This window comes from Cherax quadricarinatus, chromosome 57 (assembly GCF_038502225.1).
Source record: "Cherax quadricarinatus isolate ZL_2023a chromosome 57, ASM3850222v1, whole genome shotgun sequence".
NCBI lineage: Eukaryota > Metazoa > Arthropoda > Malacostraca > Decapoda > Parastacidae > Cherax > Cherax quadricarinatus.
In genome coordinates, this window is record NC_091348.1 from 4,654,128 (window position 1) to 4,671,323 (window position 17,196).

At 45.3% G+C, this 17,196-nt stretch overlaps 1 protein-coding gene across 6 annotated transcripts in view; it reads right to left on the reverse strand.

Moving 5' to 3' along the window:
* The window catches only part of LOC128693518 (patched domain-containing protein 3-like), a 59,092-nt gene extending 42,326 nt beyond the window's left edge, over positions 1-16,766 (reverse strand). Inside the window, exons 1-4 of one of the 6 annotated variants that reach the window (XM_070097301.1) lie at positions 16,746-16,766; positions 11,511-12,275; positions 6,240-6,571; positions 5,846-6,046 (exon numbers count right to left, since the gene is read on the reverse strand). In XM_070097301.1, coding sequence (XP_069953402.1) covers positions 5,846-6,046; positions 6,240-6,571; positions 11,511-12,178 — 1,201 coding nt within the window. In that variant the 5' untranslated portion in view covers positions 12,179-12,275; positions 16,746-16,766. The other 5 variants (XM_070097296.1, XM_070097299.1, XM_070097302.1 and 2 more) reach the window with 5 other exon arrangements.
* Positions 16,767-17,196: the final 430 nt, after the last annotated feature.

The following is a 17,196-nucleotide window of genomic DNA, read 5'->3' on the forward strand; positions in this document are numbered from 1 at the left end:
TAAATGTTGCAACTCCCACACTATTATTTCACATTTTAAATTATACTCACATCTTAGTTTTCAAAAGGTCATCCAGTACCACTTTTGCGAATACCGAGGAGGCCAGAGGAGAGAAATTTTATATTAATAAATTTGTATATCAGGAGGAATAAATGTATAATAAATTGCTGCTAATACTATTAGTTTGCAGTGTGGAAATTTTTCTACAATCATTCTAAATGTGGAGTATATAAATGTAAACAGATGTGATGTGTAAAAGTGTGACGCTAAGTGGACCTTCAGACATTTCGAGTGAAAAGAGGTGTGCAGTGGCAGCAGAGTGGCACAGAGGCTGACTATATGGTGATCTATTAATTGTGCAATTGTCTTGTGTAATCGAGCGTCCACGAGGCCGAAAATGGTGATATTGGCTAGAATCAAGGATTAGAAATTACTTTAACGTAAGCACGTAAAGAAACTAGAGAAAGTGGAAAGGTTTGCAACAAGACTATTCCCAGAGCTAAGAGGCAAGTCCTACGAGGAGAGGCTTAAGGAAATCGACCTGACACTTGACGACAAAAGAGAAGGGGACATGATAACGACGTATAAAATACTGAGAGGAATTGACAAGGTGGACAGAGAATGTTCCAGAGATGGGACACAGCAACAAGCGGACAGTTGGAAGTTGAAGACTCGGATGAATCACAGATGTTAGGAAGTATTTCTTCAATCACAGAGTAGTCAGGAAGTGAAATAGTTTGGGAAGCGATGTAGTGGAGGCAGGATCTATTTATAACTAAGAGGTATGATAAAGCTCATGGTGCAAGGAGAGTGACCCAGTAGCGGCCAGTGAAGAGGCGGGGCCATGAGCTATGCTTCGACCCCTGCAACCAGAAATAGGCGAGTACACAGACAGAAACGAACGAAGACAGACTGAGAAAGAGACAGACCGATGAGGCTGATAATCACGAAGATGTGGGTTAATGCAGAGGGACGGGAGAATCTTACCAGCGGGAAGCATAAGCGTGGAGGCTCACCTGTGCCTCTTAGCCTCAGTCTCTGAAGAATTGTTGAAAATGAAGATTCTTGCAGAAGAGCAAAAGTGAAATATTAGAAATGTGAATATATCATTAAATCCCAGCATCCCGGAACAACGTGACTAGCAGTACTGGCTCTCTCAGGAACCACTTCCTATCCCAGCGAACAACCATTCAGATATTACGATCAAAAATTAAGCGCCAAGTCCAGCCACGAGAGAGATTCCCCGGAATTAACTAAGCTTGGCAAAGCTTCCTATTTAGACTAAGCAATATCACAAGCTATTAACCTAAAAGGAGGTCGAATGGTAAAGAAATGAGTAATATAGCCATTTATTGGCCACTCTGGGTCAGCAGGCAACCTGTCAGTAGCATATCCATCACAATGGTTACGTTATCTTTTGGGTGAAGCGACAGACCACAACACTACAACTGGCAGAAACACACTGATCCTGAGGATACACTTCCCTTCCTTTCAGAAGAAAATTATGCGAAAAGCGAAAATATCCACTATTTAAATCTCATCGTTTGATCAACACGGCTGATCCATTGCCAAACTGGTTTGATAATTTAAAAACAAAAAAAGTGCCGCAGAATAAATAATGTTCCAGCTAGCTTCTCAGAGCCCGCCATAACGGGCACCATTACACGAAGAAAGTTTTCCTGCTAAACTATCATGCATTCATAATCAAGTAGTGTCAGTGTCCATAAAGTCGAATTCACAACCATGTATCTCATGACGGGAGGTCTTCCTGGTCTATCATGGCGGGAGGCCTTCCTGGTCTATCATGACGGGAGGCCTCCCTGGTCTATCATGACGGGAGGCCTCCCTGGTCTATCATGGCGGGAGGGCTCCCTGGTCTATCATGACGGGAGGCCTTCCTGGTCTATCATGACGGGAGGCCTCCCTGGTCTATCATGACGGGAGGCCTTCCTGGTCTATCATGGCGGGAGGCCTTCCTGGTCTATCATGGCGGGAGGCCTTCCTGGTCTATCATGACGGGAGGCCTCCCTGGTCTATCATGACGGGAGGCCTCCCTGGTCTATCATGGCGGGAGGCCTTCCTGGTCTATCATGACGGGAGGCCTCCCTGGTCTATCATGACGGGAGGCCTCCCTGGTCTATCATGACGGGAGGCCTTCCTGGTCTATCATGACGGGAGGCCTTCCTGGTCTATCATGACGGGAGGCCTTCCTGGTCTATCATGGCGGGAGGCCTTCCTGGTCTATCATGACGGGAGGCCTCCCTGGTCTATGACGGGAGGCCTCCCTGGTCTATCATGGCGGGAGGGCTCCCTGGTCTATCATGACGGGAGGCCTCCCTGGTCTATCATGACGGGAGGCCTTCCTGGTCTATCATGACGGGAGGCCTTCCTGGTCTATCATGGCGGGAGGCCTTCCTGGTCTATCATGACGGGAGGCCTCCCTGGTCTATCATGACGGGAGGCCTCCCTGGTCTATCATGGCGGGAGGGCTCCCTGGTCTATCATGACGGGAGGCCTTCCTGGTCTATCATGACGGGAGGCCTTCCTGGTCTATCATGACGGGAGGCCTCCCTGGTCTATCATGGCGGGAGGGCTCCCTGGTCTATCATGACGGGAGGCCTCCCTGGTCTATCATGGCGGGAGGGCTCCCTGGTCTATCATGGCGGGAGGGCTCCCTGGTCTATCATGACGGGAGGCCTTCCTGGTCTATCATGACGGGAGGCCTCCCTGGTCTATCATGACGGGAGGCCTTCCTGGTCTATCATGACGGGAGGCCTCCCTGGTCTATCATGACGGGAGGCCTCCCTGGTCTATCATGACGGGAGGCCTCCCTGGTCTATCATGACGGGAGGCCTCCCTGGTCTATCATGACGGGAGGCCTCCCTGGTCTATCATGACGGGAGGCTCCCTGGTCTATCATGTCGGGAGGCCTCCCTGGTCTATCATGGCGGGAGGGCTCCCTGGTCTATCATGACGGGAGGCCTCCCTGGTCTATCATGGCGGGAGGCCTCCCTGGTCTATCATGGCGGGAGGGCTCCCTGGTCTATCATGACGGGAGGCCTTCCTGGTCTATCATGACGGGAGGCCTCCCTGGTCTATCATGGCGGGAGGGCTCCCTGGTCTATCATGACGGGAGGCCTTCCTGGTCTATCATGACGGGAGGCCTCCCTGGTCTATCATGACGGGAGGCCTCCCTGGTCTATCATGACGGGAGGCCTTCCTGGTCTATCATGACGGGAGGTCTTCCTGGTCTATCATGACGGGAGGCCTTCCTGGTCTATCATGACGAAAGGCCTTCCTGGTCTATCATGACGGGAGGCCTTCCTGGTCTATCATGGCGGGAGGCCTTCCTGGTCTATCATGGCGGGAGGCCTTCCTGGTCTATCATGGCGGGAGGCCTTCCTGGTCTATCATGGCGGGAGGCCTTCCTGGTCTATCATGACGGGAGGCCTCCCTGGTCTATCATGACGGGAGGCCTCCCTGGTCTATCATGACGGGAGGCCTCCCTGGTCTATCATGACGGGAGGCCTCCCTGGTCTATCATGACGGGAGGCCTCCCTGGTCTATCATGACGGGAGGCCTCCCTGGTCTATCATGACGGGAGGCCTCCCTGGTCTATAATGACGGGAGGCCTCCCTGGTCTATCATGACGGGAGGCCTCCCTGGTCTATCATGACGGGAGGCCTCCCTGGTCTATCATGACGGGAGGCCTCCCTGGTCTATCATGACGGGAGGCCTTCCTGGTCTATCATGACGGGAGGGCTCCCTGGTCTATCATGACGGGAGGGCTCCCTGGTCTATCATGACGGGAGGGCTCCCTGGTCTATCATGACGGGAGGGCTCCCTGGTCTATCATGACGGGAGGGCTCCCTGGTCTATCATGACGGGAGGGCTCCCTGGTCTATCATGACGGGAGGCCGCCCTGGTCTATCATGACGGGAGGCCGCCCTGGTCTATCATGACGGGAGGGCTCCCTGATCTATCATGACGGGAGGGCTCCCTGGTCTATCATGACGGGAGGCCTCCCTGGTCTATCATGACGGGAGGCCTCCCTGGTCTATCATGACGGGAGGCCTCCCTGGTCTATCATGACGGGAGGCCTCCCTGGTCTATCATGACGGGAGGCCTCCCTGGTCTATCATGACGGGAGGCCTCCCTGGTCTATCATGACGGGAGGGCTCCCTGGTCTATCATGACGGGAGGCCTCCCTGGTCTATCATGACGGGAGGGCTCCCTGGTCTATCATGACGGGAGGCCTCCCTGGTCTATCATGACGGGAGGGCTCCCTGGTCTATCATGACGGGAGGGCTCCCTGGTCTATCATGACGGGAGGCCTCCCTGGTCTATCATGACGGGAGGGCTCCCTGTTCTATCATGACGGGAGGCCGCCCTGGTCTATCATGACGGGAGGGCTCCCTGGTCTATCATGACGGGAGGCCTCCCTGGTCTATCATGACGGGAGGGCTCCCTGGTCTATCATGACGGGAGGGCTCCCTGGTCTATCATGACGGGAGGCCTCCCTGGTCTATCATGACGGGAGGCCTCCCTGGTCTATCATGACGGGAGGCCTCCCTGGTCTATCATGGCGGGAGGCCTCCCTGGTCTATCATGGCGGGAGGCCTCCCTGGTCTATCATGGCGGGAGGCCTCCCTGGTCTATCATGGCGGGAGGCCTCCCTGGTCTATCATGGCGGGAGGCCTTCCTGGTCTATCATGACGGGAGGCCGCCCTGGTCTATCATGACGGGAGGCCGCCCTGGTCTATCATGACGGGAGGCCGCCCTGGTCTATCATGACGGGAGGCCGCCCTGGTCTATCATGACGGGAGGCCTCCCTGGTCTATCATGACGGGAGGCCTCCCTGGTCTATCATGACGGGAGGCCTCCCTGGTCTATCATGACGGGAGGCCTCCCTGGTCTGTCATGACGGGAGGCCTCCCTGGTCTATCATGACGGGAGGCCTCCCTGGTCTATCATGACGGGAGGCCTCCCTGGTCTATCATGATGGGAGGCCTCCCTGGTCTATCATGATGGGAGGCCTCCCTGGTCTATCATGATGGGAGGCCTCCCTGGTCTATCATGATGGGAGGCCTCCCTGGTCTATCATGATGGGAGGCCTCCCTGGTCTATCATGATGGGAGGCCTCCCTGGTCTATCATGATGGGAGGCCTCCCTGGTCTATCATGATGGGAGGCCTCCCTGGTCTATCATGATGGGAGGCCTCCCTGGTCTAATTGCACCTGGAAAGGAGCTGGGCCTGACAGCCATAACAGACTCAGGCTGATGTAACCAAGTATAAGCTACTAGATTACTAGTCTGTACAAGGCTGAATAAAGGAAATAAAATCTACTTTTCCAGATGAACTAGTTAAAACTCAGCACCTGTATGTGTCATACGAAACAGGATTTAAAAATAAAGGAGACAACCTCTTCTAGAAGAAAAAAAATATGAATCTGCCGAAACAACCAGCAACGCTGATTTCATAGAAGTTACTAGGCTACCTGGTGAAACGTTACTGCAATGGCTCCGTGAAAATTTCCTAGCAAAACCGCTTTAAAGAGCCAGAGTGCACCATATTAACGGTTACAACAGTGAAAATAAAGCGAAGTCTTAGATACAATGAAAGAACCATCCAGTAAGGTATTACCATCATGCCGTAAGTGAAATTAAAGCTTGTTAAATGTTTTGTCCTTGCATGATAGTTTCTCAGATCATTACAAATGGCAGATTAATATAGCATTCGGGGGTAATTTTAAAAACTGTTATTGCAATTCAACGTTAAATTACAGAGCAAAGCTTTGTTCTGTTATTTAAAAACTAAATTCAGTATGCGAGCAGAGGAGCTTACCCGTGTAGAGGCAGAAGATCTGGACGCTAGGGAATGGAGTAATGGCACCAACGAAAAATGAGATCATGTCAGTGAGGGAAGTGATGGTGATGCTGACAGCAGATTCTGCCATAGTTTGGCCCATCCTCTCCTGTACACTGTCCTGCAGCTTTGTGCGGCGCCACGCCGCCAGCATCACGAAAGCGTTGTCGATACCGATGCCTGAGAAAATTTAGCCCATCTGAGACTAAACTAACATCTCTTCTCACCAGGCGGGTCAGGTTCAAAACAACCATGTAATATTTAATTCAGAGGTATCAGTCATCTTATTAAATATATTAGTAGTTCACAGGAAAGCAAAAGCTGACTAAATGTGATTTAGAGCAGAATAAAAGACTAGTGAGCAGGTACTCGCCTAACATGAGGAAGGGCGAAGCCATGTTTATGCCGATGAACTCTACCCCGAGGTATATCAGGAAACCGTAGGCGGCGAGGCAGGCGAGGGTAGCTGAGATGATGCTTGCAAAACCCAGCCAGGGCTTAGAACGCACCCAGTCACCCATCATAACAGAACACACGCTGAACACCACCAATATAGCTACAGCTACGGCATATAAAGGCGCCACTGAGTGCGTGTTTCTTTCCAGCTCAACTTCGAGCGTGCGAGACACGAACCTTGCTACAGAGATGAACTCGAACTCCCGCTTTTCCACTGCTTCGAGGAGGGCATCTTCCCACAGCGTGGCTCTGGATGCAGAACATAACATAAGAAAGAAGGAACACTGCAACAGGCATACTGACCCATGCGGAGCAGGTCCATGTCCCCCCCGGATTAGACCTATGACCCACCCACCCCGGATAAGCCCAATGACCCACCCAGTCTGATCATCTCCACTCAAGGAAGGAGCACTGCACCAGACCCAGCAGCACAAGCTAGTCAAGTCCAACTCACACCCACTCATGTATTTATCTAACCTATTTTTAAAATTACACAACCTTTTAGCCTGAATAACTGTACTCGGGAGTTTGTTCCACTCATCCACAACTCTATTACCAAACCAGTGCTTTCCTATATCCTTCCTGAATCTGATTTTTTCCAACTTGAAACCATTGCTGCGAGTCCTGTCTTGGCTGGAAATTTTCAGCACGCTATTTACATCCCCTTTATTCCTGTTTTCCATTTATACACCTCGATCATATCCCCCCTAATTCTACCCCTTTCAAAAGTGCAGATTCAGGACCCTCAGTCTATCCTCATAGGGAAGATTTCTGATACATGGGATCATCTTTGTCATCCTCCTTTGTACGTTTTCCAGAGCATTTATATCCATTCTGTAATACAGTGACCAGAACTGAGCAGCATAGTCTAAATGAGGTCTAACCAAGGATATAGAGTTGAATAACCTGAGGACTTCTGTTATTTATACTTCTAGATATGAAGCCAAGAATTGTTAGCTTTAATGCGAACACTTATGCACTGTTGTCTTGGTTTTAGATTACTGCTAACCAGAACTCCTAAATCCTTTTCGCAATCAGTAGTATTAAGATCTACAATATTTAGTTTATATGTGGCATGGTTATTTACCTGTCCAACATTTAGAACTTTGCATTTGTCAATATTAAACTGCATCTGCCAATATTAAACTGCATCTGCCACTTCTCTGCCCATTGCATCAGTCTATTCAAATCATCCTGGAGTGCTCTAGTGTCCTTATTAGAATGAATTGGACGGCCTATTTTGGTGTCAGCAAATTTGCTTATGTCGCTATTTATTCCCTCATCTATGTCGTTTATGTAAATTGTGAACAACAACGGGCCCAACACTGACCCCTGAGGAACACCGCTTGTGACGTGCCCCCATTCTGATTTCTCCCCAATTATGCAAACTCTGCTGTCTATTTGTCAGCCATGCCTCTACCCAGGAAAAAATTTCTCCTCCTATTCCGTGTGCCTTAAGTTTCCTCAACAGACTCTGGTGTGGAACTATCGAAAGCCTTACTGAAGTCCATATACACAATATCATATTCATTACCATGATCTACCTCCTCAAACACCTTAGTGAAAAAAGTTAGTAAATTCGTAAGACAGGAACGCCCCTTTGTAAAACCGTGTTGAGATTCATTAATCAATCTGTGCCTGTCAAGATGGCTAAGAATTGTTTCGGCAATTATTGATTCCATAAATTTTCCCACTATGGAGGTAAGGCTTATTGGTCTATAGTTCGAAGCCAAGGACCTGTCACCTGCCTTGTAAACAGGCATTACATTTGCCATTTTCCACTTATCAGGCACTATGCCACTTTGTAGTGATATGTTAAAAAGATTAGCCAAAGGTATGCTAAGTTCCTCTTTACATTCCTTTAACACCCTTGCAAACAGTTCATCAGGACCTGGGGATTTGTTAGGTTTTAGTTTCTCTTTGAGGACCATGTCACTAGTTACCGCAATCGTACATAGTTTATCATCCTGTTCTACATAATCTATTATTTCAGGAATATCGCTAGTATTTTCCTGGGTGAAAACAGAGTCAGTAGGTATTTAGAATTTCACAAAAATCCTTATCACTGTCAGTGATCTGACCAGAGTTGCTCTTAAGTGGGCCAATCTTGTCCCTAATCTTACTTTTGTATACCTGAAAGAACCCTTTTGGGTTAGTCTTTGAATCCCTTGCGACCTTAGCCTCATAATCCCTTTTTGCTCTTCTTATTCTTTTCTTTCTCTCTTTAATTGAACATATTGATTTCTTAACTGCCCATTCCCTCTTTTGATACGCCTATATATGCCTCTCTTGACCAATGAGAGGTTTTAATCTATTGTTCATCCATTTGGGATCATTTTTGTTAAATCTAATTTCCCTACTCGGAACAAAAGTTGTCTGGGCAGCTAGAACTATGCTCCGAAAAAAGTCATATTGGCAACCAAGATCACCTACCTGACCCATAGTCAGGACATCCCAATTTAGCCCACCCAGGTAATTTTTCAGTCCCATGAAGTCGGCCAAGCGAAAATCTGGGACAGATTTGATTGCAGTTATCTGGGTAATTCCATTATATATTAAAACTAAGTGATTTGTGATCCCTTTCCCCAAGCTCATCATTAACCTCAAGATTATTAATTAGTGAATCTGTGTTGGCAAGAACCAAGTCAAGCAGATTGTTTCCTCTAGTTGGTTCTGTCACAACCTGTTCTAAAAAGCAATCCTGAACCTTATCAAGAAAGTCACTAGACTCTAGATTTCCTGTCATGTTGTTCCAATCAATTTGTCTAAAGTTAAAATCTCCCATTATCACAACATTTTCATATCTAGATGCCTTATGAATTTCGTCCCATAACAGCTTACTGCCCTCCCTATCAAGGTTTGGGGGCCTATAAATCACACCCAAAATTAATTTGTCATGTCCCTCGAGAAACTGTAGCCAAACAGATTGTGTTCGATGTTTCTAATCTTATATCATGTCTAAGACAACAATTTAAATTTTCTCTGACATACATCGCCACACCACCACTCTTCCTGCTGACCCTATCAGTATGGAATAGTTTATAACCCTGTATGTTGCATTCAGAAGGCATTTCTCTATCTTTCAGGTTGAACCAGGTCTCTTGTTATACCAATAATATCTATATTACCTACACTTGCAAGTAATCTTAGCTCACCTATCTTATTTCTTAGACTCTTACTATTTGTATAATAAACCTTAAGGGAGCTAGTCACTCGTTGCCCTCTACTATCCCTCTGTTTGTTGATCAACTGACTTGCCATTACTAGCAACTTTATTTTGAATATCGTCTTTTAAACATATCCCTGAGGTATCCCAGTAATAACTGCTGCTTTTAACTCTAATGCTGCAGCCTGATTGTTTCCCCACAAACACCCATACCTCTATAATCTATCAGTTTAAATTCCTAGACAAGTCATCAATTACCCTCTCAATTGAATTGGCTAATGCAACCGCTCCATCCCCAGAGAGATGAACCCCATTCCTTGCATACATATCACGTTTGCCAAAGAATAGGTCCCAGTTATCAATGAATGGGATTGCAAGTTCCTTGCAGTACCCGTCTAGCCAGCAATTTATACCAATTGCCCTAGACATCCATTCATTGCCCACTCCCTTTCTAGGCAAGATGCTACATATGATTCGGATCCCTCCCTTAGACCTAACTACTTCTATGGCTGACCTGTACTTATCCAGTAGCTCCTCTCTCCTGCCCTTCCCAATGTCATTTCCCCCAGCACTAAGACAGATAATGGGCTTGTTCCCATTGCCTGCCATATTATTATCCAACCTGCTATGTCACCAACACCAGCTCCAGGAAGACACACTCTGTCTGACCTTTGTCTATTACAAAATGCACGGTCCATATATCTTACCTGAGAATCGCCTATTAAAATATTCTTACCTTGATTAGCAGGGAAATCAGTGGTACGTTCAACCTCACTAACCACTGAAGTACACTCGTCTTGGAGGACAGAGAATCGATTTCCTACCTTCACATCTTATCTATTACTCGCCTTTTCCTTCTTCCTGAACTGTGAACCACTTACCACTTAAAGCTGCTGCCACTATCACTGCTGGTGACCATTCCTTCCTTACCAGCTAAATCCTTCTCACACTCACTCCCAAACTCATCTATGCGAAGCTTCAGCTTCCTATTTTCCTCCTGAAGAAGTAGAATCTCCTTCTTCAACACTTGAACCTGAGATTCTAAAACACTACAACAAGTCATGGTGCTTGGTAACAGCCCACGCTAACTCCCAAGAGCTTAGGCAGGTATGACCGCAGGTGACCACTGACCTCAGCATACTTGTTAAGTTTAGCCTCGGTAATGATACAAAATCCACCATAAAAAGGAATTTTTTTTATGTACTCCCCCCTCTAGTAAAGCTTCTAATGAGAAATAATATGGTAATACCGACAAAATGTGGAAAGACACTTTTGTACAGTTCAGGACATTTATTAAAGGAAACTGTCATAAGTGGATTCTTCAGTCCTAATACACAGTAGGCAAGTATATATATAGTGGCAAGAGTCAGGTGGAAGGTCGCCTAAGTAGTACTTGTAGTAGTAGTACACTTTGGTAGTATTATTAGTACACTTTTGGTAGTTGTGCAAGACAGGTATACAATACCGACAAGATGAAAGTTAAGACACTTGTGCAACATCTGGTTATCCTTACCTGTGCTTCAGAATCTCTACAACCACGGTGTTGTAAACACCACCTCCAAGGCTGAGGGACTGATTACCTCATCTTTTGTATATAGTTCTTCTGTTTTCTAATTATGTCCAAGAATTTGTATTGATAAAGCTACTGGATGGCGAAACGTCTACAATAAAGATACCCAGATGTTGCACAAGTGTCTTAACTTTCATCACTTTTGGTAGTACAATTTCGATAGATGTATAATTGCACCATCACCACTATATATACTTCTCTTTGCTACTCTGTATTAGGATTTTAGAAGCAACTTTGGCAAAAAGTTTCCTTTAATAAATGTCCTGAACCGTACATAAGTGTCTTACCACAAAACAATGTACAACGTCTGCATTAAACTGTTTATCATTGTTAACCTAAAATACCCATTTTTAAAACAGGGTCATTGTCACTGTCAGAATTTCCAGTTTCTTTAGTCTTTGTTACAGCTTCCTACAAAAAGAGCAAAATTTAGTGAGAAATAGTGCACTTACTCTGCCTGCTGCTTGGCAGTGTTGGTCTTGAGCCAGTAGAAGACTGAAAGTGCCTGCACGCTCATGATGCCGCTGCTGTTGACATCCACGCCGCCGAAGAAGAACGGGAACACTAGAGCTTCGAAGGTAAGAGGATTGAGCATGAATGGATAAGTCAGGGTGAAGGTGCCATTCTCAATCTCTGGCATGAATTCATGTAGATCTAGAACGTTGTTCTCGAAGCATTTGCTGTCCCATATGGCGCAAAGGTCATTATATCCAACTTCCTCGTTCTCCATCAGAACATTGATAGAATGAACCAAACTATTTAGACTCATTATTTCCTCCCAAATGTGTGTTCGTAGGAGGGTCGCTTCATCCTTAGCTGTGATGATTAATCTGGCATAGCGTCCCATCCGCGTTATTCGTGACGGATGGAAGTCAGAACTGTAGTTGACGAAAAAATTTTCTTCTATAATAGCTCTCTCGACCTTTGCTAAGCCTGTGGTGGGGGAGAACAAGTACTCAGGATCATCCTCGTACCTAATTCTCTGGATCCCCGTGGCCAAGATGGCAGAGATGAAGACGGGAACAATGATGAAGTAGCCGTAGTGATTAGCGATTGTATTCCCCAACTTGTAAAACGACCGGTTAAGGAAGTTATCGAACTTTGTGAGCAAGTAAACCATGATGGGGATGTCTAAGGTGGTGCAGTATGTGCTCCAGCGGTGTCACAGTTGCACCAGCGGTGTCACAGTTGCAACAGCAGCTTCACACTAGCAATATCTAAAAGTATCAAAACGTAATAAAGTTAATGTCTTTTTTACAGCTAGACAGTATTCAAACAGTAGTCGGAAGCAAGTTCTTTTACATGTTAAGATACGAAAGTTCTGGGTCTTCCAGTACGCCGAAGACATGAACATGTGTTAGAGGACCTGTTAACTGTTGTATATTAAGAGGACTGTAGGGGTAAGGTTGCAAACCCTGAAACTACTATAATACCATATTAAGTTTCGAAAACCAGTGACTTTTCTGTTGCAATCTGAAGATGATACACGAAAGTAATCAATACCTCAGCCTGTAAATCGGTGTACAGCACCTTAGTCTAGATTAATCTGAAGCATACACAGATGAACTCTTGCAAAGATGTGCAGCAGTTGAAGTCTCAAGTAGGCGGGACCCCACTAGTGGGAGAGGACCCTACCCGAGAGTTAGGTCAGAAGTTACCAAATAGATTTTAGAAAAAAGTGTCAGACACTGCACTCTTTGTACAGAAGATATCTCTTACAGGTTATCTGTCAACCTGTGACCCAACTCTTGTGTAGGATCACGTTATACTGGCGAATCCTGCCCCACCCGTGACTTTAAACCGCCTCACCTTGTCTAAACAAGAACCCCTCCTGCCTGTGGGTGTTTTGCAGACTATCATAACATCACTGGTATACAATGTGTAATTCTTCAAATCGTCTTTTAGACTAAAGGCACTGAACATCAACTTCTAGGCTGAGAGACTGATTACCTTATCTTACATAGTCTTGGGCGCATAGTCCTGCAACGTTGAAGGACTAATTATCTTCTGCTGCTTCGTATCTCTGCATTGAAATAAGAGACTTGGCAAAACTTCAAATGAAGATATCCTGGTGTTGCATATTTCTCTAATTCCTGATTATTTAAACATTAATTCTGATTGTAGGCGAGTACTCCGCAGCCTTCAGATGTACCAGTACCCGTGTAGGTATGTCTAATATTTGGGTTTTCATCTCATGATTAACAATACGGGCCACATTTTAGTTAAGACGTATTAAACTTTTTCATGTACCAGAAAAGAATCAAGTTTGTGGATTTGCGAAACACTTCAGCGTATGAAGATGCTCATTACTGCTGGAGAAAAAAAAAATTTGTTAAGCCAGAAAATAGATCTAATAGAGCAGATAGCTAATATCCAGACCATGGAGGGCCATGAAAATTTCTGAAGAAAATAACTAGACCTTCATAAAAACAGCACTGCCCTGCCATACAGATAATCAGCTATTTAAATTAAACGCGTATTAACAGGAAATGGTGCCTACGCCATTAGTTAATGCTGTGTAACCGTACTTTTAAAACACTAAGACTGTTTAAAAGTCCTCAGGTAGCTGCTTAACTTTACCCTGCATACCTAACAAATTATATAACATCTGGGCAAGATTATGATTCGTATGCAGACATCGCTCTGTCACCCGCAAGAAGTCACACGCAATGATACTTACCAAGTCTGGTTATAAGAACCACAAGTGAAAAATATAAAATATACACACATTCCAAGTTACATCTATAGGGAGGAAAAACTACCTTACAGGAAGCGGAGATGCTCTTCTGTCGAGAGTGAAAATACAGATAACAGAATTTGGCAAAAGAGATACAAATATTAAAGTGAGCGCACAGCTGCCATTTGTTAGATCCAGTCAGAAGGATGACTTACAGAGCACTGCTACCGCTGCTGCTACACAGTAAAATTGCGTAGAGCACAAACTAAGACTTGTTAACAGAGCTGAAGGCTGCATCACCGTCATGAAATAGCTTCGAAGAAATGGAGGAAGTTTAATCTTTACTAAAACTGCTATGTGCAACACCTGTGTGTCTCCAGACACCCAAGTGTTGCACACGTCTTAACTGGCCGGCGTTTAATAACATTAACGTAATGAGCTGATCAGGTCGGTGGTACTAGTGACATTATGGAGCACTTGACTGCATAGGTCACTCAGGCATTAAAAAATGCACCAGTAAAAGGTAAAAGCAACAAAAAAAGAAAATAACCAACATTCATCACAAATACTCTGAGATTAAGTTATAGTAGCCAGTAGTAATAAAGAAAACTCCATTAATTTAGTAATATTAATTCTCAATTTTTCTCCGAGGACCCTACAGGCATCTCTAATTATAAAAACCGTGAAGGCAGTTAAGGTCCAAGCCGAGGGCAAACTTAAAATACGATCCAGAGTCAGCGGCACGCCACGAACTAGACAGAGGGACACAAGACCTGCCAGCAAGTAGCTATGGGAGACATGTGCTCCCCCCCACCCACAGAGGATGGGGGGGGGGTATGGAAGAAGCACGTGCTGACACGTGGGTATGGGAGAGGCGCTCACCAGAGCCTCAATGGACAGATTTCTCAAAATGACACTTCCTGTTTGAGGGTCAGAGTCACGTCCTGAGTTCTTGGTTGGTCCTTTGTTGCTAAAAAGCAAAACTGAATTAAACTGGATATTTTACTAACGTTGAAATGATATATGACGAGTCATGGTCTCTACTGCAAAAATTCTTCAGCTTCCATCATCGTCTGTGCATTATTATTTTTATATAAAACGGCAATATTTAAATAGTGTCAGCAAGTACGCTTTAGAACCCCCCAACCACACACACGCACGCACACACGCACAAACACGCGCACAAACACGCGCACAAACACGCGCACAAACACGCGCACAAACACGCGCACAAACACGCGCACAAACACACGCACAAACACACGCACAAACACACGCACAAATACACGCACAAACACGCACAAACACACGCACAAACACACGCACAAACACACGCACAAACACACGCACAAACACGCACAAACACACGCACAAACACACGCACAAACACACGCACAAACACACGCACAAACACACGCACAAACACACGCAAGCGTGTGTGTTTGTGCAACCAGTAATGTTTAGGAAGCTACACAACACAGCCAAAACATTACGACCTAAACCTTCAACCTGAACCCTGTCAGACTCAAACTTTTTCACGAAAACTTTACTAACCCGTATATCTCGTTTGGCGCTAACATTGCACGCCACTAACCAACAACACAAAGCAACACGGCACGCCGAGTCGCACGTCCTTGGTGTCACAAAGTAGCTAGTTAAGAGGACAAATGCAACTAATGTGACATTTTATTGTGTCAACGTTTCGCTCTTCATTAGTTGCACTTGTGTCCTTTTACCTAACACTGTAGGTAATTCTACCAACATTAACACACAGTATCTACAAAGCATTCATTGAACAACGAGCAAAATTTCTACTCAAAACATTCATGTAAAACTCCATAATTACGAATTTTAAAATACCGACCTTTTTTTTTTTGCGATTATTAGCATGCATCAGTTTTCCCGTCACACAACTGAGGAAATTTAAGGTAATCCTGAGTAATGGAGGGGAAGCAGAGGGACACCGCAACTCTAGATCACCAAGCCTTCAACATCAAGGTGACAGATTCTGCTGGGGTCGGCATCACCCTGATCATCTTGCAGTAGATCAGGTACTTGATAGTTAGTGTTGTAGGAGGTACCTTGAGAAGTGGTAGTGATGCAGAGATACGCGCTGAGTTAGAGACGAACCGGTGCCGGAAAGTTTTTAAACGCAAGTATGAGGCTTCGCACAAACTAATTTGAAAAGCACGTATAAATTTTTGCCAGGAGGAGAATCCAATCGCTTTATTTTTTATATTTAATATATAGAAACAGTTGTTATACATATAGTTTTGAAGCCTTATTCATAATACTTCATAAACACTGTTCAGTGTAAATACGACAATGTGGGTTATAACATCGTACTGCGACTTTCAACCACCCGAGACTCGCTTTACTAGTTCGTGAATTGAAGTTCTTAGTGGAGGAAACGTCTTCACAATGCCACAACCCACACTGTGTATTTACACACTGTCGGTATACTCCACCACTGTTACCACTGCTGAATCATCTTTACTCACCACCTACGTTAAGGAAAATTCTGGTCAATAAGGTCTCCACAGACGCATAAAACCACTCGGATCAAAAGTTGAAAAATCCTACTCAATTGAAACATTCACTTTCTGTACTTCCGGTGATAATTTTTTTTTATATTAGACCTTTATACATGTCACCTACCAGTAATTTTTTTCGTCAAGTACTACGTCTAATGCCTACTTAACATAAATACTTCCTAGAATTTCCAAGGGTGTTTCCAGTCTTAACTACACAAGGGTCATTAAGGCTCCACCATACCACCACCGGAGAACAAAATGTTAATCCCTTAAATAGGGATTTAACTGTGCCCTCACCATATAAACAGAGAAATAAAACCCTCGGAGTGTTTATATACATTATTTCTTTAACATTATGGAAATAATCGGCTTAAGGTTACCCTACCAAATTTTTAAAATCTCAAACTTGTCACTACCCACGAGACACCACTGACACCACCAACACAACCACAACTACTGACTCCTGCTCCACCTACCATCACCGTCACTCAGAGGTGGCAACCAGAGGACGCTGGTCTAACTGCCTGACCACCACACCACGTTGATAAACTATCGCTGGGGACAACAAGGAGGGAGAACGAGGTGAGGGGTGACCACTGTGTTAATATGCAGTGGTATAGGGATGTTCTTTGTTCACCTTGTACAGTGTTCCTCAACACAATGTTCATCTGGCACAGTAATCATATTGTACAAATTGTTCACCTAACATACATTGCTTACTTAATAAGTGTTCACCTAACACAGTGTTCACCTAACACATTCTTCACCTAGCAGTGTTCACCTAGCATACAGTTTTCATCTAACAGTGTTCACCTAGCATACAGTGTTCACTTAATACACATTGTTCGCTTAGCACATAGCTGTCACCTATCACAGTGTTCACCTATCACAGTGTTCACCTATCACAGTGTTCACCTATCACAGTGT